This window comes from Fukomys damarensis, unplaced genomic scaffold (assembly GCF_012274545.1).
Source record: "Fukomys damarensis isolate Sample0158 unplaced genomic scaffold, DMR_v1.0_HiC HiC_scaffold_16, whole genome shotgun sequence".
Taxonomy (NCBI): domain Eukaryota; kingdom Metazoa; phylum Chordata; class Mammalia; order Rodentia; family Bathyergidae; genus Fukomys; species Fukomys damarensis.
This window is the reverse complement of record NW_022900928.1, coordinates 101142713-101169013: the sequence shown is the minus strand read 5'-3', so window position 1 is coordinate 101169013 and position 26301 is coordinate 101142713. Positions and strand designations below refer to the sequence as shown.

Below are 26301 nucleotides of genomic sequence, written 5' to 3'. Positions count from 1 at the left end.
TTTTAAATGTTTAGAATATTTAGGGGAACTTAAATCTTTTATTGTAAACTGGGTAAGAGATTCACTAGTAGTTAAAAGGCTGCTTTTAAAAATGGTTAAAGCAAAGCAAAACAAAATTTTACTCTAATATGCTAGCTTGAAATGGAAGAAAAGGTGCGCAGATGTTGAATACTTAAGTGTTTCACAAGTGAATGTCATGTGGAAGGAAAGGACTAAAAATTGCTGCTCTGGATTACCTACTACATATCATAATTAAGTGAACAAATATCATGAACCCCATCAATGTGCAAATCACTACATTAGGTGCTCTCAAATTTAGGTAAAAATAACCTCACAGTGTCAACTGTTAACTATATCCATAGCCACAAACTAAGACCTAGCTACTTGTCAAGAGCACAGAATGTTTCTGGTTTCAAGTGAACAAAATCAAAAATATCTATAAACTCATCTGCCAACCTTGCAAATTCTAGAGAATGAATCTTACTGGTAAAAGTACATGACTGACACCACTGTGCCACGTCATACCTTAAAGGCCATGACAACAGATAAAAACAGACTGTGTAACTTAGGTGACAGAGTAGGGGGCTACTCTATTCTACTTGAATCAGGAGAGGAACAAACTCTTTTTCACATCATTTCTAAAGCCCCAAGTTGAACAATACCACATTAAGAAGAGTGACTCCCTAGAAGGCAGTTTATATTAAAAAAAAATGTTAAATAGGATCTTAAAACCCAAAAGTTCTGAAACCTTCAAGGGCAGCAGCACAAAACCAGAAGTATTCTAGCATCAAACTTGTATTATCTTATATATACGTAATATTTTCCCCCAGAAATAAAAACGTGACAGGTTAAAAGGGTAAATCTCTCTCCTTGAACAATTCTTTTTCACAGAAAGTATGTCTGTGATATATGATATACTTATACAACATTAATGATCAGTTCTCAAATATTAAGTACTCTTTATAGCAATTTTGATGTGTGTATGTGTTTATCAGTCAAAATAAGTTATTGCCATAAGCAGTTAAAGAGTGGCTTTATCCCTCATGCTCTCATTATCATTTGAAAATTTTTAACCTCTTTACTTTAGAACGTAAAAATCAGATTTTTACTATGGTGTTGGAATTTTATAGCACCATAATTTCAGAGGTCATTTTCTTCTTTTTATTCTTGATTATACACCATATGAAAATTTGATAACTACCCTAATTAAGTAAAAGGCTTTCAAACAATTAACTAAGTATAATACTCCACCATCCTTATAAAGCTCAATATTACAAGGCATTCATCTGCTTAAAAATAGATTATGATAGACTTTAACGTTTTCTCATAGAAATTTCCAAGCCTAATAAGTATTTTGTTATCCAACACACCCCTCCCCCAACAACCTGAAGGCATGAGTTACTCAAGAATTCTCAAAAGGCTCTAAATGAACCTACCTGCTATAGGGATCCCTCCCAGACCTGTGTTGTGCTGCGGCGGGAGATTCAAGTCCAAGAAATTACTATTTGAGGTGGGGTTTGCTGTGTGGTTCAAGTGCATGATGCTATTGCGTGGAAAAGCCATCCAAGGATAGCGGGCTGCCTGGCCTGAAAAACTGAACGAATTATAAACTGCTCGGTGCTGCTGAAATTGAGGGAACCTCTGTGGCAAGACTGAAAAGGTACTATTGAGAGAGTTGGCATTTGCAGGTGCAGCAGGATGCAGGAATCCAGAGCCTGGGCCTTTGGCAGTTGTAGTGTGTGAAGAGGAGTTCTGAAGAGATGCGGGCGAAAGGGAAGGTTGGTCTTGGACAGACAGTTCCTTCTCAATCAGGTCTGCTAAGGCTTTTCTAGTAACATCAAAGGGATCAAAACCCAAGTCATCCTCTGGTTGTTTAGAAGAACCAAAGCCAAATGCTGCTTGCCAGTCTGTAGAGGATGACACTGGGATAGTTTCTGTAGGGAAGAGAGATAGTGATGAATATAAAATACAGAGTTCACTTTCACACTTAATTAGGATCCACACTAGTGTAAGTTTACCACACCACATAACAAGATAAAAGCAAGTAGATGCAAAATCTTTATGCCTTCTTAGCACAGAAAATTCACTAATTATACAGGGTACCATATACTCCTAGTAGTTAGTTCACTCAAATCAGTTTTTCAAAAATTGATCAATACAGGTGGTTTTGCTAATCTAAAGAAAAAATTCTTGATTCAAATTATACTCACAATCAAAACCAGCAAAAATCATTTAAATTAAATAATTACAATCTAAATGATTTTAATTAGTAAAGCTTATGTTTAAATGCATTTATCAAAGATAAAGTACAAATAAATTTGGCAGTGCCTTATATACTAAGAAAAAATTATTTAATGAAAAAAATTTGGTAGTAATTTTAACTATCTGCTTCAGAGGTACTGCAGTGAATGTTAATTAAACTTTCTTCTACATCAATAACAGAATTTAAAGAGAGTAAAAATGAAAATGGCTACAAAATACAAAAGATGTAACATTTACTACCATATTTGGTAGTAAACTTCTTACTTCTTTATCAGTTGTAGAGAAAAAATTTATCTATACAAATACAAATCTGATTAAAAAAAAACTAAGTCCTCAATAATTTCCAGAGGAATAAGGTTTTCAATACTGGGAAAATGAGATAACCAGTTTAGTTTCTGGAGCAATATCTTTTAATACAATAATTCTTAGGTTCTTCATTCACAACTTAATTTCAGGTAGTTTAACTGTTTACATTTTTACAAAAAGGGAGTGCAAGAGAAAAAGGATAAACATGCATTCACCTATGGGTATCACATTAGTCTATCAACAGTAGGTCAACAGTGTAATTATTACCCCAGGATTGCTACATACCTGATGTGAAGAGGCTCTGTGGTTCTGGTGCTGTTGGCCAGTCACTGGATGTCTGTGGGGAGCTGGGAAAAGGAGGAAGCCCACTTGGGATGGGGTTGGGATGGCGAAAATTGTCTGAGAATAATGACTGTGACTCTGTTACTGCCCCTTCAAAAGGGGACCGTGCACTGTGATTGGATGAACTGATGGGGATGACTGGATTAGATTTTGATAAACCAGGTGGTGGTGAAGGTGTATCACTGTTAGATATCTAAATAAAAAAGAAAAAGAAAAAAATCAATACACAAAAAAAAATCAATATATTTTAATAATCAATAATGAAAAAGTTTTGCAACTAAATACATCAGAACAGTGGTCTTCAAATTCTGAAACTTGGAAACTTTTTAATGAAAGCAGGAGCTTCATAAAATCCATTAAATTTTTAACGTACATTGGTACTCATTTTTTTAAAAAAACTAACCAGCCTGAAAAGACAACCAATTTCCTCCCTTTTTGTAATCTTACTCTTCTTACTTTATAAACAAAATAGTATTTCTTATTCTCTGGCATTTCATTATAGGATCTTTGCTTGAGTGCAAATTTTCCAAGGACCAAAGACATTAGATTTCAACTGGTAAGAACGGAATGACAGACCTAATGACTAATCTTTCTACAAAACTAGATAATTCGCAGTATTTTAGTTAACAATACTGACAGGAAATTTATACAAGCTGTTCCCAGATATATGATCAAAAAATCATTATCATAATAAATCTTTATGTAATTCTTAGGTATCTAATTCATGAGGAATTCAAAGATTTGAAGGACAGCGGTACAATACTTTTCTTCTTTCCATCTACTTATTTATAGAAACATGATATCTTAGCACTTACCTCTTAGGAAAACAAAAAATATGAAAAAGACTGCTTCCAAAACTTGCCTCATTTTACCAATAGGTGATATTCGATTATCTAAGGACAGGTGAAAACTAATTTTCAAGTGACCCAATTCATCTCTTAACTACAGTATTTATGGTTAACGATTACTTTTTTTTCATCAAAGTCTACTTGTATATTGTATATTGCTCAATACTAAATACAGAAAAACTGAAATAAATCAAGAACATTATTATTTAAAATGGGTACTCTTGGGCTGGAGATTTAGCTCAGTGGCACTGCACCTGCCTCTCAAGCACAAAATCCTGAGTTCAATCTCTGGTACCAAATAAATGTATAAATAAACAAACAAACAAACAAATTAATTTTAAAAATGGCTACTCTTACTTGAGAGTATGCTTTCCCAACAAAAACTATCCCACATCAAGATAAAATTCTGTAATGGCTCCAGAAATATGAGTATAAGAACAAGAAAGATGTAAAATTTCTGACTGTTAAAGAAGAGCCTATGTGTTTTTTTGAAGTGGATGATGTGGTATCAAAATGTGGTATGAGCAAAACAGTATGACAAAGTGTCAAAACATTAAATTTGTTATACTTATTAAGGAGCAATGTAGCACTTTTACTTGAAAATATCAATATTGATAATACGCTGAAAATTTTATCCTTTACAACTATTTTTATGTTATGAAAAAAATTTTAAACATCAGTCCAAAATATATACAGGAACATACAGGAATTTGTGAATAAAAAACTTCAAAAACACTGTAATTTAGATTTTTCACCTATACTGTGGGAAACTTGCTATTCTTTATGGAAAAAACAAACTTCTTTACCAATGTAAGAAGATGAACAGAAACTCAACTAGTGAAAAATAAAAGAAAAAAAGGTTGCTTAAGCAATAAGATGACACAATGCATGCCTGCCAGTCCCTCACTCGGCTTCACAGGGGATCTAAGTTCAAACAGTTCATTTGCTTTATCATTTAAAATCCACGGGCCATTGGGAGGAGGAGCACTACTAGGAGTAAGTATTCTGTGTGCAAACTAAAGTTGACAGTAAAAGATGGGGAGAATATATCAAGGAAAAACAACTCTTAAAAGCAAGAAGGCACACAGACTTGGAACCATTTGGGTAGCCATTAAGGCCAGTAACCACAGCAGACTATAAGATATTGATGTGTTCCCATACAGTATGGTACTACATAGTTGAATGGTAATTCTGAGTCATCAAGAAAGGGTCACACTACAGACTACATATTTGGGCAGGAATTAAGAAGGCTAATAATAGTGCATTTAACAAAACTGTCCACCAGAGATATTTTAAATTGTGTCAGTATTTAAAGTACTTTTCACTATTTAGAAAATTCAATTGCATAGAATACCTTGTTTTCAGGGTATAGCTGATAAACAAATGTGATATTTTATTCAAATCTTACCTGCTGGGAATTATCACCATTCCCTATACTGAGAGAATCTGAAGGTTTGTCAATGGGGCTGTAAAAAGAAAACAAATCAAATTTTAAGTCACTCCACCACAAAAACAAACAAACAAAAACTTCCTCAAAGCCAAGCCAAGCATGGTGGTACACTTTAATCCCAGCACTCGGGAGGCTGAGACAGGAGGATTGCTGTGAGTTTGAGAGTAGCCTGGGCTACACAGTGAGTTCTAGGTCAGTCTCAACTACATAGTTAGACCCTGTCTGGAAAAAAAAAAAAAAAAAGCCAGATAAGTAGGCCTTTAACTAACTACATTTACTACTGAGGCACTATGATGTAAGACATTAAATTAGATGTAGAAGACACAAAAATATGTTAAGATCCCTATCCTTGATCACTGCCCCTTAAGAACTTATATTTTAACTAAACTGTGCAAAATAATGGCTGAAGTGGTAGTTTATGAAAAAAATTACTGCTTAAAATAGACAATAGGATTAACATCTAATCCATCATTTAGTTTTGTGCATGTGACAACATGTCTCATTTTTCTAGATGTTTGACAGGTGTAAAAATTATTAAAATGTTACCTGTAGGTTCTTTTTTTCTTTTCAGCACTGGAGATTGAACCTAAATTAGCATATTACCACTGAGTTACAACCAGTTTGTTTTTTGAGACAGGGTCTCACGAAGTTATACAGGCTGCACTCAAACCTGAGATCCTCCTGGCTTAGCCTCCTGAGTAGCTGGGATTACTGGTGTGTACCACCACTCCCAGCTTCTACAGCAGTGGAGGCAAACCTATGGCACACGGTGCCACAGCAGGGTGTTTGTATCACTGAAAGCTCTAAAAGATTTGCTATTATTGTTCTGTAACTTCTTAAGAGCCATAAATTTCATATAATACTTCCAAATACTAATCCAAACCCTAGAAGGTATATGTGCGTGAAGTGTGAATAAATTTTTAAAGATTAATAGTAAAAAACATGTTGCCATTAACCCCACCTAAATACTCCCCCCTAATTTCAAACACACCCCTGTTCTTGCCACTTTCTCAAGCAGTTCTAGAAGTTTTCTTTCATAAGTGTCTTTTTCTTTTAAAACAGGGTCTTACTATGTAGTTGAGACTGGCCTTGAACTCCTGGCTATCCTCCTGCCTCAGCTTCCTGAGTGCTGGAACTACAGACATGCAACAACATGCCCAGCTCCTAAGTGTCTTCAGTTGTACTGTCGTAGCTGCCTTGAGGTCCTGAATCCTCTCAAAAACTTACCTTTCCCAGTCATTTTGGCTTTGGGGAAAAGCCAGAAACTGCACAGTACCAGATCTGGTGAATAAGGACACACCATAACAATTTAGTGAGCCAGCCTTCCCACTCACCAGTGACACACAAAGACTCTCACAAAAAAGAACTTTCAGAACAGCTTCAAAAGTGGCAAGAACTGTAATCCCAGCACTTGGGAGGCTGAGGCAGGAGGACTGCCACAAGTTCAAGGCCAGCTTGGGTTACATGGTAAATTCAAAGTCAATCTGAACTACATAGCAAGAGCCAGGGGAGAGGGAGGGGCAGGGGAGTGGAGTGGAGTGGGGAAGGAGAGAAGGTATCAAGAATAATGGCGTAAAATGTGTTTGAAGCAAGGAGTATGCAGAGGGGGATTTGTGGCAATGTCTTTTTACTACAATAAATTTTAAATATCTGAACATTTGCCATACATTTTAATCATACTTCATGCATGTACACACATAAATAAAACATTTTTGTGCAAATTACTACTCAGAAACATTAACATTTTATTTCTAGAAAATGCAGTATCATGGTAAAGACAAAATGCTAACTTCAAGTCCATTTTAACTTGTCTGACTGAGACAAAAGAAAAATCTCTGTAAACATTACAACACTGACCTAGTGACATAATTTCCATAATTAACTCACCACATGAACAAAGGATAAGTATTACTGAAATAGATGTACAGTAAAATAAAGAGTCTGCATTTTTTAAAATTATTCACTGAAAATACACAGAAAGTCACCTTATAAAGAGATAACTGACTGGTAAGTAAACAAGAGCTAGAAACCAATATGCATCTGAGGTATCTCTTCTGCTGAGAAAACAAGATGCTTTTTTAGGCGGCAGGGGGGGTGGTGGCTATTAGTTCAGGCTTGCCTTGCACTCACTATGTATTGTAAACTGGCCTCAACTCAGGCAATCTTCCTGACTCAGCCTCCAGAGTGCTGGGATTACAGGCTTGCATCACCATGCTCAGTTTAAAATGCTCTTGATTCTAGCATAAAGATTAACGTGCAAGGAGGGCCAGCAATCAAAATAAATTGCTTAAAGTGCTTTAAGTCTTCAGAAAAAAAAGCAAAGATACATAAATGTGGCAATTGGGGAAATTTTCCTAGGAGAGTTCAAATTTAAGTAGGTCTTAAAGATTTACACATTAGAAAGAATGAAAAAAGAAAGGACAGCAACAGAGGTAACAGCAGCACAAGTGTCAAGGGTCAAAAGGTCACCAACAAAGTTGTGGGTTAAGTGATCAGTTAGCTAACAAATGGGATTGTTTGAATAACAATGGGAAGTAAGATGAGAAACACATGGCTAGACTCCAAAGCCAATGGAAATATCTGAACACAGAAATGACCTAAATAAGCAGTGTTTTAGAAAAATCAATTTGGTGGGGTAGCAAGAACAGACTGGAATGTAACTAGAGATAATGTGAAATAAACTTGCACTATTCTTATGGGAATAATGGCTTCAAGTTGGGAGGAACAGGTATACATAGAAACTAAAACCAAGCACTATCACAAATGAACGATTTTGGGGTCTGGATCTTGATTCACCTTTCCAGCCACGACCATTAAAGAACACTAAATAGTAATTTTCAGTGTAACTGAAGTCAGTCTTCAGTTTGGGGCAATATAAGAAATATGACTGCATAGAGTTGTCTTAAGAATGTTTCTGGGGGTCAGAGATTTAGCTCAGTGGTTCTGCTGCCTGCCTTGCAAGAGCAAGGACCTGAGTTCGATCCCTAGAACCAAAAAAGAATGTTTCTGAATTATAGCTAATTAGAATAATTTACATTATTCACTCAAATACCAGGTCACTCAAATTCTGACAGTAGTCCTAACCGTGACAGAAAGAGAAATCACTTAAGGCCACAAAGACTTCAGAGGTGGTTAAGAAGCACCAGATTCATGTGAGACCAAGAAGTATTAACTTGGATTTAGATCTCATAACACCATCAAGCCATTATTTTTACAGGATATGTATAAATCTCGGCAGAAAAACATAAATATTTCCACACAGTCTCACTCTTTAAGTTCTATTCCTAAATAGTTCTGAAACCTGCGGTGAAACTGCAGACTTCTTAGGAGTAAATATTTTTAAAGTATCTCAGTGTTATGAAATTCTAGGCTTTTATTCTTGCAATTTCTCTTGTAAAACGACTATCTGCATGGGAAGGGGATCAAGAGATAGAAGGAGGGGAAATGGAGGGAAGGGAAAGTAAAAGAATTAAATGTGTTATATACATGTACCAACTTCCCATGATGAATGTAATCATTACGTACTAAAAATATATACTAATAAAAGTTAGTATTACATTTTTTTAAAATCTTGCAACTTGCTACCTAGGAGTACCAAGAAATAGGAAAAAAGAACCCCTCTTTGAAGTTTATTTTTTTCCCAGAAAAGTTTAATTCTTAAATTACCAGAAGGAAGGAAGGAAGGAAGGGAAGAAGGGAGGGAGGGAGGGAGCAAATATGCTTACAAAATAAAAGATGAGCCAGGCAAAGTGGTGCATGCCTATAATCCCAGCACTCAGGAGACTAAGGCAGAAGAATTGCCGTAAAGTTCAAGGACAGCCTGGGCTAGTGAATTTAAGGCCAACCTGAACTACATAGCAAGAGCCTGTCTCAAAACAGAGAAACAAAACAAAACAAAAAAATTTCTAACTCTTCTTGGGTAAGATGATAGAACAGAAAGAGCTGCCTGTTCATTACTAACTTGGCAACTTCCCTGTAAGAAGAAGCCTTATCTAAAAATTCATCCCTACCACCTACTTATAACAAAGGCAAAGCTGATAAAATATTAGACAATCTATTAATAACTGATTACAAAATATGTAAAAGCTGGATACTTGTTACAATGCCAAAAGACAATTACAATATTCATTTCCAACCAAAAGGGAAAAGCCCAACAAATTTGACTATCAAGGTATTTTCATAGTGTGGTCAAAAGTTATCTCAAATAAATGATGAAAATCATACTTGAGTGACTAAACATCAGTTATCCCCATCAAGGCAAAGCATGAGATAAGAGTGTGTGCTAGCACTGCTAGTCTAACATTGCTCTTTAATTTTTAGCATAGGGATTCTGAAACATAAAGAGGTGGTGGAAGATCCAAAAACAATGAAACATGAAAAAAGATTTTTAAAATTTCCCCGGAGAAGCACAAAACACTTAGAAATGTCATGCTACTGGTTGGGAAGACTTCACATTATAGAATATAAATTCTTCCAAAACTGACTTATAAATTCAACGCATTTTGAAACAGATTAATAGATCAACTAATTGGGAAAAATTAGATCTCTGTAATTTACAAAGAAACACAAACAAAACATGGGGAACTTAGGAATTTACAATGTACAAAAAGTTCAATCTATTAGTCACATATAAATTAAAGCTGATCTCTTTATCAACACTTGGAGGAAAAATAAGGAAATGAATACTCGCAAACTTAGACCAAGAAGGTCTATTTTTAGGAATAATCAGTATTAAAACATTTATGTGAAAAGATGCTCAGCACAGTGTTACAAATACCAATCAAATGAACATAACATAGGAGTTCAGAAGACTGGCTTAATAGATTTAAAATAGTCATCTATTAGGGAGTACAACACACCATGAAAATGTATGTCTTCACAACATGGGGAACTATTCATAATAATTTGTACTGAGTTTTAATGTAACAAATCAAAGTATTTTGAGTACAATGTTATATAAATGTTCACAGGAAGGAAAAAAAAGACCACACAGAAATAATATACTGCAAGAAAAATACACAAATCATTTTCAGTGAAAAACTCCTGAGTACTGACAGCACCTACGATATTTTCTTCTGTATGTTTTCATAATTTTTTTCACATTTCTGTCAACACAAATGTTATTATTTTTATACTCAGAAAGCAACAAATGTTATCCCAAAGAAATAATCTAAGTTTTAAAGTTCTGCCCTACAATCTCTAGGAACTATAACCCAGACTGACAGCAGTTTTAAAGAGAATGATGATGTATGTAAACACTGAATGCTGAATGCATCTGATGCAAATATTTCAATAGCTTCATTCTTATACCAAGCACTATAGAAGTAGCAACCATTAAGACAAGTAATTGCACTTGGTTCCTTATGAACATATAGGGAAAGAAAAGTATAGGTACAAATGATCACAGGAAAAGGTTGAAGTTTATTACCGAGAAAGATTTGTTTAGCTTTAGCCTTTATTACTATCTTTGATATAAACAAATCTCAGTTTACAGTAATTTTGTTTTGTGGCCTATTCATGTTTATGAGGTGTGATCAAAATGCACAATGTTTAAACAAAAATATTGATACAGTAAGACATATTGACATTAATCTCCCTCCAACTACTCCGTCTTATTTCCAACACACTCCTCCCATAGTCTGTGCCACTTTCTGAAGCAGTTCTGGAAGTTTTCTTTCTGAGTGTCTCTACAAGATGCTATCAAACATTACAGTAAACACTAGAGCCCAGTGCCATCTAATGGAATGGCGGGCTCATAAAAAGTGTATTCTCATGCATGGGATCTGGCACCAAGCAATTCTTGGCTCTGCCTCAAGAGTCAAAATAACCATGAATGGTAATATTTGGAATCCATCCAGGAGACTGAGGCCACTGTGACAGTATATCTAAAGATATTCATGGAAGAAGATCTGCAGAGCTGCTTCAGACAATGGGTGTGTTTGAAGTGAGACAGGGAATCTTAGGGGAATTAATGTTTTTTACTGTAATACATACATACATACATTGATTTATTCATTTAGGTGCTAGATTAATTTATTTATTTAGGTGCCAGAAATCAAACTCAGGGCCTCGTGCTTGCTAGTCAGGTAGTCAGGTACTGCACTGCTGAGCTACATCTCTGGCACTATAATACATTTTTCTCTTCTTTTCCTTTTTTTCAGTATTGGGGCTCCAACTCAAGACCTTGCACTTGCAAGACAGGTACAGTGCCAATGAACTAAATCCCAAACCTCTTGTAATACATTTTTAAAATTTAAACATTCACTATATTTTTAAAATCACTGCATATTTTTATATAAGTAAGTGTTTAAATTTAAATAGTCTTTAACCTTTAAATAATCTTCACTGTAAAAGGGAGTAAAACAAGGACTTCAAAAATTTAAACCCAAAATGAAAATAAAATGTAAATAGGGAGGGGAGGAGGGGGTGAAGGGAGGGCAGGTACAAGGGGAACAAATGAGAACCAAGACCTGTCATATAAAGGTACAAGATCCCAATAATGAATGTAACTGTACTGTATACCTAAAATATACCAACTCAATGAGGAAAAATAAATAAATAAATAATAAAAATTTATATATTAAAAAAATCTAAACCCAAGGGCCGGGGATTTAGCTCAGTGGTGCTATCACTGGCCTTGCAAGCGCAAGGACCTGAGTTTGATCCCCAGTACCAAAAAAAAATTTAAACCCAAGAATATGGCACTGAAGAAATGCACTGTGACAATGATCTATGCAGCTATTATTGGGTATGTGTGAAAAATGGCTCTTAAAAGTATTTTATTACTAAATAAGACACTGGGCTATAACATTTAACACAAGCACATTAAAATTTATTGCTTAAGTTTTAACTTAGATTAAAAGAAAAGAACAAATACCTCAAAAACTTATTGAACATTCAGAAGAAAATTAAATTGTAAAATTCTAAATATCTGGCAGGTCATAAACAAGTACAATACAATCCAAGATATGAAGATCATCATAATGGAGTGAGACCTAGTACTAAAGACTACAAATTTGTTTATACAGTGAGACAGTATCAACCCAAAACTGTGCTGGAGTAGAGGTTAGGGGAAGTTTTGTCTTACAAAATGAGTATCAGTTATGACTGAGATACACTTTACCCCCCAGACATAAGACTTTAGTTATTCTTGGGATTAAATATCCGTGCCATGAGTCTTCTTTCATTGTATCAGGGAGACTTCAATTAAGTAACAAGAACCTTTTCTTAACCAACATTCCTTAATCTCCTTTCTAACAAAGGGGATGTTCCCTGGGCTCAGGGTACTCTGCAAACCACTGCAAAGATGAAGGCATGAAAAGGCTGTACAAAGTGTAAACCTGAGAGCAGTACACAATAGCCACTCAAACCCAGAAACTGTGAGCCTACATTGCCTCACAGCAAAACTACTGTGCATGAATGACAGACCTTGTCAAGAAGGGGTTATACCAAAGGAAGGGTTATGCCTAAAAGAGAGGCAGAATCAAAAGAGAGAACTGACAGAGAGGAGAGTAAAAATGTCCAACTATATTAGCAACAGTACTTACGTATCATACCTCTGCAGCGGTGTCACTTTATTCTTATTCTTATCAACAGAACCCGTAGACAGCTGAAGAAAATTGGGGTTTAATTTATACAATTCCTGAAGTAGCTTCTGTTCATATTCTTGGTGTTTGCCCGCCTAATGAATGGAGAAATTAAAACTGCAGTAGGATTCATAAAATGGGTGGTATAAAATACTGTGTTACCTTCTGAATTATTAAAGGTATCCTAAATAAAACACACAAAGGTTTTCTCATGGAGTCAGAAAACTACAAGGATGAAAGTTACAAAACTTCTAGACCAGCAAAAATTATTCCAACAAAATTAAGGCATTTCATTAACTTCTATTATACAGAAAAACATATTAAGGAGAGATTAATTTTGCTATCTCAGAAAACTAAAGGTCCATTTTAGACCTACTTGCAAGTTTTTTCACATAATTAAATCTTCTAAGAGGTAATAACTGAGTTTTTGAAGATCACTCAAAATTTATCCATTGAACTGTTTTATTTAGAAATTAACATTTTAAGTAACAGTTTCTATATTCTTATCTCGGTGGTAACTAAAAATTGCACAAATCGCACACATTTTTTTTTCCTTTGTCTTTTCTCATCAGGAGTAACATAAAAATTAATGTATTTTAAATTCTGGACCAAGTGTGGGCAGTTTACAGACACAAACTTATTTTTGTAAATAAAATTTTATTGAAACACAATTATGCTCATTCATTTACATACTGTCTATGGCTGCTTTTTTGCTACAAAAGGCAATATGGAGTGTTGCAGAGGAGATAGTTTGCAAAAGGAATAGTTGTGACAGAGATTACATACCTAGAAATTCTAAGATATTTACTATGTAGAAGTGGCCCTTTGCAGAAAGATTTGCTGACCCCACTCTACAATACAAAGGGACAGTACTGTACTTATCACAGATGGACAGCTGCGTATCTGAAAGCAATACTACAAATGTTGTGAAGGAAATCAGGCAAAAACTGACATCAAAAGCTAATTAGACATAAGAACCAATGATCATGAAATTAGTTCGAGTTACTTTTTTCTGTCTGCAAGTATGTAATGACTGGAAGGACTTTTTTACTTATTATACTCAGGGATCTATTATTTTAAAATTTTAATTAAAATGTATGGCAAAACAAGGTGGCAGAGGTTAAAAGAAGCAAAATAACAAAAAGCACAGACATGTTCATTTAACTGAGTACAACTGCGTACTGTACAACACATCATCCCTGCTCTGAGAGGCCACTTGCTCATTTCAACCAGATCTATAAATATGTCCTAAAATTTGAACTATGGAGTAATAAAGAATGATTTTCTAATTTCTGTCATAATGTAATTTACTCAAATGTCCTTTCTGCACTAACAAAGTGTTTTAACAAAAGGCCCTTTCAAAGTAACTTTTAAATTCAAGGAAAAGAAGGAACATGCAACAATATGCAAAGAATCTTCAGGAAAAAATACATTTAGATGTGGATTTTGTTATGTGCAGTATTGGGAATTGAACCCAGGGCCTTTGCACTGAACTACAGCCCCAGCTGTTTTGTTTTTGTTTGGGATAGGATCACAATGAATTGCTAAATTGCTCAGGCTGGGTTAAACTCACAATACTCCTGTCTCAGCCTCCCAGAGTACTGGGCTTACAGGCATGTGCTACCATACTTGGCCAGATTTTACATTTTGAAAATATGAGAATCCCTGACAATTCTTACTGCAATCAACACTTCAGGAGATGTTACCGTTTTCTTTAACCACAAAGGCTCAATCTGATATTCAAGTGACTCTATGGGTGTAGTTCATAATTATAGCTTAAAATCCATTACACATAAGTTTCAACTGTCCATATATTTTTCAGTAATACTTTAAATGAGATTAACCTAGGCTTAAAAATTCTCTAGTAGACAGAAATTTTCATTGTGATAGTGTATAGAAGTATAGTCTCCACTAGTCAAAATTCATTTAGATTTCATTCAAGAAAGTTTCAGCTGAAAAATAAAAGGAATATACTGAATAAGTAAGAAATCAGAACCTCATCTGTCCCTGGTAGATATCAGATGGGCCTTACCTAGCACTGTTTTTGAACCATAAGGACCAGTGTCAAGAAACTCCACTTTGTAATGGGTTTTAATTTATACTAACTCCAAGTCAAAAAAAGGTAATATTATTTCATTTATTTAACAGTCTGCTCTTGATGGAGCCCCTATCAGCCTTTCTCTAGTTTGACCTGGAGAATGAAAGGAGCAATCAATGCCCCCCAACCTTCTAAACGAGAAGTGTTTCTGCAAAAATTCACAAGCAACAATATGAAGTCCTCATCTCTAAGATGGAAGTACAGCATTGTGCTTTGGTATAATCCTCATTTAATAAGCCATTATGGTCGATATTTTTACTTGTAAAAGCATACTTATTATACAAAATAAAAGGAGCTGGATGTGGTGGCACACGCCTGTAATCCCAGCCCTTCCTTGGGAGGCTGAGGCAAGAGGATTGCTGTGAGTTCGAGACCAGCCTGGGCTACATAGTGAGTTCCAGATCAGTCTCAACTACATAGTGAGACCCTGTCTCAAAAAACCAATAAATAAATAAATAAATAAGTAAGTAAGTTAAAGGAGACAGGAAAGAGGAAATGTAAAAAATGTAAGATACTAAGTCTTTAATTCATTCTTTACAGGATACTGATTCAGTGGACACTTTTACAGGAGAAACATTTTATAAAATTGTTACTTTATCAATATCACTGAACAAAACATTATTTTCTAATTTATGAAAGGTAGAGGGCTCGGGATTTATTTAGCTCAATGGTGCCGTGCCTGCCTCATAAGGGCAAGGTCCTGAGTTTTATCCCCGGTATCAAAAAAATAAAGAGATGAAGAGCCAGGGATTTAACTCAGTGCCACTGCGCCCGAGTTCAATCCCCCACACCAAAACAAAAAAACAAACAAACAAAAAACCCAGATGGGGTCCAAAAACCCTAATAATTTCAATATCCCACTTGGCCATCATTTTTTGTGATATTCCTCTTTCTTTTGGTACCGAGGATCAAACTTGGGACCTTGTACTTGCGAAGGAGGAGGCAGAACCAGTGAGTTAAATCCCCCACCCCTGACATTCCTCTTAAAACAGCATTTCCCAACGTATTTTCTTTGGTCAACTGAGTTCGGCTGTACATCTTCCTTTGTGGATATGTGTTATCACATGAAAGACTGAAAAGTCCTACAACAAAGAAACACTTATTTTTATTAATCTAGCACTCTTAAACTTAGCTGACCACAGACCCATCTACATCCGACAGAACTTACATTTCATTAAACACAATGTTTAGAAAATGCAACTTTAAAGTATTATCAGTTTTCAAAAAGCCAAATCCCTAATTTTTATGTTTGTATTTTTAACTGATGAAGAAAAAGTATTCCTTCTTGCAGGGAGTTAATAATTCACAGGACTTTACTACCTGCATTTCCTCTTTTGTGAAGCTGGCTGCCTCATCCCCCAGTTCATGGAGATACATGCAGTCAGGCTTTGGACACTGCATATTCTTTAAGAAGTAACTGCAGTATTTTGTTGTACCTAGAGATGCCTGCAACAAGAAGAAGGGAGAGTGGAACAAGAGGGCTCAAAGCATGAACTGACACCACAACAAGAATCTTCATATTTACTCTTTCATTTTACCTTAAAATAAGGCACAGATATGACAAAACAACTATGACAAAGAACACTAAGGAACTGAATTATTCCTAACAGGATTTATTATAAATGACACTATTTGGAAAAACTAAGGAAAACATCTCAGTCTAGTTTCCAGAATCTAACCAAATCTTTCCTAGACCACATAAAAGGAGACACAAAACTCTAGTCCAAGGTATCAGTGGCTAAAGTATAGAAGACAAATTTCTTTTCATAATTATGTCATATACATAACACATATACATAAACCACTGTTTGATGTGACCCTTCAGTCTAACCTGGATCACGGTTCAGGTATTTAAATGAAAACAAATCAGAGCCGTTACCTATTTTAGAAGAGGAGGATAATGACTGCATTTTTCACAAAATAAGATGTATATAAAAACAGAGGAGATTTTTAAGATTATCTGGTATAATGAATGTACTTATTCCTACCTGATAAAACAGGACCCTGTGAGTCAGCAGTAAACAAATCAGCTGTCACAGGCTGATATGGGTGACTTACAATCTTCAAATAAACTGTCTTTAAAGTTCAAATGTAAATCTAGACTCTCCTCTACTTATCACATCTTATCCTTTCCCCTTAAAAGACAAAAATCAAGAGGACCATCTTACCTTCAGTGTTCTGCCATCTACTACCACATTGTTGACACACTGTATGGCTCTGAGAGCATCTTCTGATCGGATGTAAGTTACATAAGCACTGGCACTCGGACCCTAGAGTGAAAAAAATCCCAGCCCGCAGTTATTAGCTTCAAATGACAAATACTGAAAAATAAAATTCTCTTGCAACTGCCTATGGAATTCTAAAAGCCTTTATTACTACTGCTGTTAATAATAATGACAATAATTAGAAGTAGTAGTTTTGTAGCAGTAGTACTTACTTGTAGTAAGTAGCACTTCTAGGTCATTTAAAAGTAATCATGTTTAAATTTTATCTCATTTTAAATGTACTATAACAGATGAGTAAAGTATAATCTTTGGCTTGGCAATTATTAAGAAATCATTTGAGGGCCGGGGATTTAGCTCAGCAGTTCGGTGGCCAAGGACCTGAGTTCAATCCCCGGTACCAAAAAAAAAAAAAAAAAAAAAAAAAAAAAAAAAAAAAAAAAAAAAAAAAAAAAAAAAAAAAAAAAAAAAAAAAAAAAAAAAAAAAACGAAACAAACAAACAAACAAAAAAAAGAAATCATTTGACAGTCTCTTCAAGGTTATAAAAAGTTTGAATTTGGATTAAGAAGATTTAAAGACAATCTAATTATATTCTGTCAATAAATGCAATATGCAGGTATTCAATTTGCTAATATCAATATCACAAAGCTGTTGTAATAAGATTTCAATATCTAAAAATATTACTGATTTAGGAATTATCTAATTAACAGATTACCTGATAGACTCAACTCTCCCACACCACTCTACTCCATTACTACATCTCTGATTTACTATTTCCCTTTTATTACTACTAATTCATTGTTAAATCCTAGAAAGGTCAAATAAGGGCCAATTATTCCCCCACTCCACCAAAAGAGGTCAAAATTGCTTAAATTCTTTACTCTCCAGCTTCCTAATTACAATAAGCAAATTTTCCTTCTGAACAGCCCAGGTTGTGTCCAGACCACAGGGAGGAAAGGCAAAATTTCCTATAATTAGTTACCTGTGAGCCTGCATATGATGTGCTATTATTGATGACAACTTTATGTATTTTACCAAACTTCCCAAAATATTCTGGTCGTTTTAAAACCTATAAAAGAAGAAGAAATAAGGTATAAACTGTCTCCATTTTCATCAGATGCTATCCTTATAATGGGGACATTTGTCACCCTTGTCATTGAAAGAAAAATAGTAATTTTTAACATTTTCTTATAAATATGACTACTTCCTAATTGTTATTTATGTAGGTAATGTACAGGAAATCTAAAGAGTCTAAAAGCTATGATTTTTTTGGCCTACTGAACAGAAACTGAAACTGAGTTTGGCATTTTCTATTGTGTTCTATTATCTGAACCAATAATCTATAGGATGTTACACAGCAGTCTTAAAAACAAAGAGATCAAAGATCTTAATTGCACTGTCACTAATATATGATGCTTGTGAGAAAAGAGTTCTCAAAACAATGACTTAAATTAGGCAGACACATAAAGACATCAGTAAATCTATTGTATATTAAATCTATTGTATGTTGAAACAATGCTTGTAAAAGACAGACATGATAAGTGTCCCCTTGACACTTATGTTTTATTATTTATTTTCTGTAGTTTCCAATGTTAATTCAACATTTCTCGACAGTCTCATAAGCCCCCACCCCACGAGTCAATTACATCTCCAAAACAACTTTATGCATTTCTTTCTCTATTACCTGGTTACTTCTTGGTGGTTATTCACCTTCATACTTATCTCACCTCTAGTATTTTATGATGACCACATACATTCTTTTAGTTTCCCTCACAAACTTACTTAATGTTGGCAAATCAACACAATTTGATATAAAAGTATCTTCCATGATCTGCAACTACTTCAACCTTAAATTTTTTTTCCCAGAATTTACCTATCAACCTACTGTTTCTATAATTTCTCCACAGTAGGTTCTCCTCTGAGTTTTGTGAATGACCTGTTCAAGTACATGCAAAGTACTATTTTCATTCCCATGGTAATTTTCTCACATACTTGTAACTTAGCTAGATCTTCAAAGCTTCATGAAATAGTCTATGGCTGGTATGTCATTAATTCTTAAATCTTCACCTTATTTAATATAAATAAGTAATCCCATTTTATTTTAGATGATTATAAGGTTGTTGGTGCTTGCTATCTCCAATTCTAATGGATTAAAAGGTAAAATTATTACTATTATTTTGTTCACCCGAAACCCTTGAGAGACAGAATATAAATAGCAGCTAGTAGAATGATCCTCACATTGCTTATCACCAACTCTCAGGGTTAAGGGTACAGAAGAATATAATCTAAAAAAGGTTTTCTGTCCAGTGGAGTCTGGAAGTCCAGGCAATGATGCAAGTGGGATGCACACCAACTTGGCAAATAGCCTCCCAGCTAAAATACCTGCTGCAATGACTGGGCACAGTTCTACCATGTCAGCATCTCATGTCAAGCTTGAGTTTATGGTAGTAGCTCTCAATGAAGGAAGCATTCCAGGGGACATTTTGGAAATCTGTGGACTGTTTTACTGGAAGAGACTGTTAAAATGATTGGAGGATACTACTGATATTCAGTTAATGGAACTAAGGATGTTTAGCAAGGCTCATGCCAGCCTTGCACAATAAAGAGTCACCCTGCATAGCTTGTGAAGTGTCCTACAAGACAGTCACACAGCTAAGGAGCCCGTTTTAACGTGAACCTAGAAACAAACTCCACACAAAGTATTTTCCCAGTTTGGGCATATATTCAATTTACGGGCAATATGTAATTAAGGGAAGACTATAAATGCTTTGTTTAAAAGTTTACCAAGAGGTATTTCACAAAAGTCCCACCATTGGCATTTCATGGTCTCTGAATGCCAGTACCTATAACAACCTACATTTGTACATGTTGTAATCAATGATTCTACAAATACGTGCACTTTAGTACTTTATTTTGTAATGTAACACTAGTATTTCAAGGACATAAATACACACCAAGTCCTTTGAGGATCTAGTTAAACGCATATTCAGATCCAGTAGTTCTGTGCATAGCAAACCCACATTAGTATAGCTGCTACTGGGCAATAGGCTACACCTTGAAAAAGGTTCTAGAGTAGTGGGGTCGAAGCATTCATGTTTAGAAAGTCTTTAAATTATTTTTCTTTTTTCCCCTATATAGACTTTCTTCAATATATGGAGAAAGGTTATATTATCACAGTCATTTTATGAAAGGAAATTAGTAATAAATATATACCATATTTGTCTTTTAAAAGTGAGCAATGTATCTGGTAAGGCTGAAGACTAGTTGTTTGTGGAAATAATTTTTGGAAAACAGGTGTAACGCTTTCAAAACAACATGAGACTGGTATATAATTACACTGACATATCCACGTTGTAGCCAGAATGGCATTTTCCAAATACAAATCTAGCCCCATCATTCTATTCTTAAGAACATGCCACTGCTTCTCACTGACTACAGGATAAAGTTCCATCTTCTTAGCATAGTTAGAAAGTCCTTTATAATCATCACCACTTACCTCACCAACCTTATCTCTCATCATTGCACTCTAATCTTCCAGCCAAATAAGTCAGATGCAGATGAAGGTCTTTCTCATCCAGAAGCATTTGTACAGATCCTGTGCCAGAAGCATGTTACCCCAATAACAGCAATGGAGTATTTACCTCCTCTGCAAGATCTGGGGCTAGCCCTTGCACCTCCCAGCACACAGCACTTCTCATACTACACTATCATTTTTGTAAATAGGCAGGTATATCTTGTTTTTCAGTGTTCTATATGGCTGACACACTGTAGTTACCCAACAATGTTTATTGAAAAACTGAAGTGTGTTAATTCTGAACAAAAAAAATTACAAGTATACAGAACACTCCAAGTATTAGCAAATGGTCAGTGGCCAACATGTAACAGGCTATACATTCAAGGGAAAGTTGAATACAGAAATTTAAACTTTAAATTAACCTAATCACTGCAGATTCTGACACACTAGTAAAAAGAGTATTCTACTGAATAAAGTAAAAGATAAGGAAAGTAGACAGAGTGCTCTGTACTTCAGCACATTATTCATATACTCAATGTTGTATATTTATTTGACAGTGGGCCAGTCTTAGCAATAACATAGACTACAAATAGTTACAAGACAGATTTTTTTTTTTTTTCTTGTGGTACTGGGGATCAAACTCGACCTCTGGTGCTTGCAAGGCAGGCAGCAGAACCACTGAGCCAAATCCCCTGTCCTACATGACAGAATTCTAAGTGACCAATGGCATGCCTAATGAATAAAAATATCTTGGTATACATTCTTAGGGTACACAATCAAGTATTCATAGATGTTACAGAGAAAAATACAAATTTGGTAATCAGGTTTTTTGGGTTTTTTTTGGTACTGGGGATCAAACTCGGGTCCTTGTGCTTGCAAGGCAGGCGGCAGAACCAGTGGGCTACACCCCAGCCCTGATAATCAGTTTTTGAGGATACAGAAGTGAATGGATGAAGAACAAAGCCAAGTTATCAGTATAGAATACACTACAGAAAGTGCTCTATACCCATATGCAAGTCACTCAACTTCCCTTCGTCTCAAGTTTTCACGTGTAAAATGAAATGGTATGTCTTTACAATCCTTTAGTTCCTCAAACCAAATGCTCTCTGAGGCTAAGACACACATGACTGTCCTTAGTGTCTAGGTAACACCCATAATGTTTCCAAGCCTATCTTTTTCACCCTTTTCTCAGGGAACCTTTCTGTGACTCTCCACACTAGCTACACACCTTGCTATTCTACAGTCCCAGAAAGCTATGTGCCTCCCTTCTCATAAGCACTCAGCACACACATAGCACTTCCTACTAGTCTATACATTTGCTAAGAATACACTCTGTATTTGGATTGCTAACTTATCTACAACAGCAAAGTACCTACAGCACCTGGTTTTTAATCAAGAAATTCATTTGTAGAAGGAATGTAGTAGATCTCTACAAACTTAAAATTTTAGGACTTGTAAGACACTGCTCTAACCACTGGCTCTCATTTCTACAGTTTCTAAAATTTTTTTCTACTGACCATAGAATATTCTTGACAATCTTGATATCAAGCTTTCTGTTGTACACAATTATTTCAAAATAAGCTTTATTCCTACAATACTTTATTTTAATAAAATGCCAAACTTTTCATCACTCAAAGGTAAGTAAAATTATAGGGATCTTCTCTGTCTTAAAAGCTGCATTAACAATTTGAAACTTCTTGAGTTTTCTACTGGAGATAACTTAAAATTTTCCAAAAACTTAAAAAGTTACATATACCCTTGCCTTCCCTTCATTTTTTCATTTTCTCATATTTTTTCTTTTCCCTTATTACCTTTCCCCTCCCTACCCTTCCCACTTCCCCTACACCTTGAGCCCTTTTCTTCCTACTTCACATCAGTTATACAATTTGGATCTTATTTACACTTTTAGTTTCTCACACCAGAGAAACTATTCGATATTTACATGTGTGTCTTATTTATTACACTTAAAAGTATGGCCTCAATATGCATCCATATTTCAAAGGGTGAGCAGGGATATGGAGAAAAAATGAGAACCAAGATCTGTCATGTAAAGGTACAAGATTCCAATGATGAATGTAACTGTACTGTATACTTTAAAAGTACCAATAAACTCAGTAAGATAAAAAAGTTACACAGATAAAATAATTTTAAAAGATATGAAGTAATAGTATTTAATAAATAAACAAAGCCCTTGCCTCTGATTGTAGAAACCAAAATTTAAGAAAATTCATTCCTTCTCACCAAAAACTAATTTTAAAAGTATAAAACAAGTGATTTTTAGGGGATACCCAGGATCATGATAAAGTGCTCTGTCTCACTTAAGTCACCACTCCGGTTAATTGTTTGTATAATAGTTATTCAGATTAATCTGGATATATGTAAACTAGAAATAAGAAATCTCTTTAAGTAAATAAAGTTCTACAAATCACATACTCAAAAGAAGCAATGACAATCAATAAACCAAATACAATATTCAGATCATATCTTAATTTCCTCCACCTCTGTGTGCTGCTTCCTATGTCTGCAGTGCTATAGCTGACCAGATGCAAGATGTATTAAAACAAGTACATCCATCTCAAAGAGCTCTCACAGAGGCAAAAGTCAACTCTAACCATTAAGATTAGGAGGAATGAATAAGCACAAATACACTCTAGTTATTAAAAAAAAAAAAAAAAAGCAGAATTGGAAGAGAAACTTCAGGACAAAACTGCAGGCATGTTCAAGGAAATGGCATGGGTAAGACAGGTAGTTTCCCTTAAGAGTAGGCAGAAAACAGAATCTTAGGAAATGGAAAAATTACTGCTGAAGCTGAGTCACTGGCCCAAAATGAACTCTCTCCTTAATATTTCTTATTCAAAAGGTCCTTTACTGTTTCAACTCTTGTACTACTCTTTGGCTTTGGAAAGAATCTGTTCTCCTCAATATCACATAGCTCAAAAATGGCCACCATTCCTGGCATCTAGTCCCTAGGTTCACAGTTAATTCCTGAGTTACCACCATGTTTATTGCTCATGATAGATCTGTCTTGCATTGTCTCTCTTACTCTTCTCTTGATTTGGAAGCCTTTATAGCCTCAATATATTGTAATCTCATCATCATTAAATAGATACTATATTCTGTAATACTTAAGTTTTTCCTTTTAGGGCTTTCAACATGCTTAGCCAAGTCTGAAGACTCCTACACCTCCTTAAGTACATTCATTACAATTCTCCCTTTTAGGGCTGGCGATTTAGCTCAGTGGTTCGGTGGCCTGCCTTGCAAGCACAAGGACCCGAGTTCAATCCCTGGCACCAAAAAAAAAAAAAAAAATCCTCCCTTTGGCTCATGTCATGAGGAACGTTACCTCAAACAATTCAAGAGGTATTCTAGAAGACAACCCCCTACCATCCAGCGCTCTCCTACTGAAGTAAACACTGTGGCTGTCAATCAGCTCCTGCTTGTTTTCCCAGCAGTGTAGCCAGCACCTTGTGTAATCAAATTAAAAATTAGCAGAAGCTTACCCAAGGATCTCAAGGAAAGTATGAGCTCAACAATAATAAGGCCAGTAATGGAAGGAGAGAAAAAGAAGTAGTAAGCCAAAAATGGTTAAATCTACTCGGCCCTCAAATGAGTGACAAAGAATATTGTCTTTTATTTCACTTAATCAAATTCTACTTCTTTTCCAAAAACTGGCTTAGAATGAGTAAGTAAAGGACAATGATACAGTATAACAATAGTTTTTTTGGGGGGGAATGACAAGAATTCCTACTTAGAATTAAAAACATAGGTTACTAAGATTTCTATTGGGTTCAAGTAACTGTATCTCCATTATTGGTCCTTACATAGCTATAGAAAAGAGGAAAAACAACATTTACGTCACATTTACGTTTGGTTCCCAGTACCCGGGAGGCTGAGGCAGGTCAACTGCTGTAAGTTCGGGGCCAGCCTAGGCTATACAGTGAGTTCAAGGCCAGCCTAAATTACATGGCAAGACCCTGTCTCAAAAAAAAACAAAACAAAACAAAAAAAAAAGCATGTTACATGTTAGTTAGTCATATGGGCAAAACATTATCCATTTTCATGGATTATCAGTACTAAAGGGAACTTCAAAATCTACTTAAAGCTTTACAACTGAAGAAACTCAGACCAAGAAAGATTAAGACATTTGCCTAACATCATAATTGGCCATTGATTTCCTAGCAAGCGTAAGTACAGAAAGGTCATTTTTAATTTTCTCCCAGGATTTAATATTTTCAGAGGAATCCTACAGTTGAACAAGGACACATGTTATTTCTAAATAAGACAAACAGAAATGTGTCGTTAGCAAAGAAAACCAAAAATGAATTACCTCTGGGTCTGCTAGTCGCTGAGACAGACCTACAACAAAGACGAGGTTTTTTTGTACAACACGTACACTGGCCAAATGTTTGCGATTTTCTGATATTTTTTGCTTTCTCTCATTCTGTTTCTGTTTTTTCTCATTCTTTATCCTTTGCAGTTCTTCCTGGGAGAGTGGTTTATAAACTGCTGGGTCTTCTGGATATGGCTATAAGCATAAAAAACAGAAGTTAGCATTAAATAGAAAAACTACAGGAATAATAATTATCCAATTCTGAATGATAGGTATAGCATTCTTTTTTTCTGAATATATTGCCTAAAATATTTTAAGTTAAATGTTAAATAAAATAGTTCTAAAAATATTTATATTTTGAAGCTTAGCAGTAACTTTCAGCACCAAAATATCAAAGTTTCTAAACAGCAATAACAACAACCCTTCAAACTTGCTTAACCTGACAGTGCCTACCAAGTGCAGTCTCCAGGAAGATTAAGCTTCTAATGTACAATGTAAGAGGGGAAGAAAAGTTAGCATCTAAATATAAGTTTTACATATTATAATCTACAAATATGTAATAAAAACCTTCTATGTGGTAGAAAATTAATGGAGTTATACACTTGCTCTTTAACTAATTCCCAGTCAAAGAGGGATTGAGAAGGGCCGGGGAGTTAGCTCAGTGGTTTTGCCACCTGCCTTGCAAGCACAGAGTCAGAGTTCAATCCCCAGTACCAAAAAAAGGGGGGGGGAGCCGGGCGTGGTGGCACATGAATGTAATCCCAGCACTCGGGAGGCTGAGGCAGGAGGATCACTGTGAGTTCGAGACCAGCCTGGGCTACATAGTGAGTTCCAGGACAGTCTCAACTACATAGTGAGACCCTGTCTCAAAAAAACAAACAAACAAACAAAAGGCGGGGGGGGGCTGAGATGGACAAATAACAAAATCTAGATACTCTGGCTCAGAAGGCTGAATTTAGTTTTAACATTCACTAGTCATATAACCTTAGATTTTGCCTTAGTAATCTCATAGTAAAATGACAACAGTCTTAAAGGTTAATATAAGGATAAAATAACACACATAAAGCAATTATTACACCTAGTGTAGGAATCCCTCAATACATACTAGCAATTTTACTGTTGTGTCTTTATCTTTTCCTTCTCACAATTATGGTATCATTTATTTATATGTCTACTGCTAAGGTCAAGCAATTTGTGGCCCAAGTAAGAGCTGTGAAGTCAGAATGCTTGATTTTGAATTCTAGCTCAATTTATCTGAGATCATGAGACCATTATGTGTCAGTCTACTCATCTGTAAAATGGGAAGCACAGTACTTTAACCACAGATTTTTATGACATAATA

The 26301-nt window shown here is 35.2% G+C and overlaps 1 protein-coding gene across 6 annotated transcripts in view; it reads right to left on the bottom strand.

Moving 5' to 3' along the window:
• The window catches only part of Cnot4 (CCR4-NOT transcription complex subunit 4), a 109172-nt gene that overhangs the window by 28694 nt on the left and 54177 nt on the right, over positions 1-26301 (bottom strand). For 3 of the 6 annotated variants that reach the window (XM_010616188.2, XM_010616191.2, XM_010616193.3), the window contains exons 4-11: positions 24957-25154; positions 18098-18184; positions 17061-17162; positions 16213-16338; positions 12756-12889; positions 5167-5224; positions 2854-3103; positions 1437-1934 (exon numbers count right to left, since the gene is read on the bottom strand). In XM_010616188.2, the coding sequence (XP_010614490.1) occupies positions 1437-1934; positions 2854-3103; positions 5167-5224; positions 12756-12889; positions 16213-16338; positions 17061-17162; positions 18098-18184; positions 24957-25154 (1453 nt within the window). The remainder of the gene's footprint in view (positions 1-1436; positions 1935-2853; positions 3104-5166; positions 5225-12755; positions 12890-16212; positions 16339-17060; positions 17163-18097; positions 18185-24956; positions 25155-26301) is intronic. The other 3 variants (XM_010616190.2, XM_010616192.2, XM_010616194.3) reach the window with 1 other exon arrangement.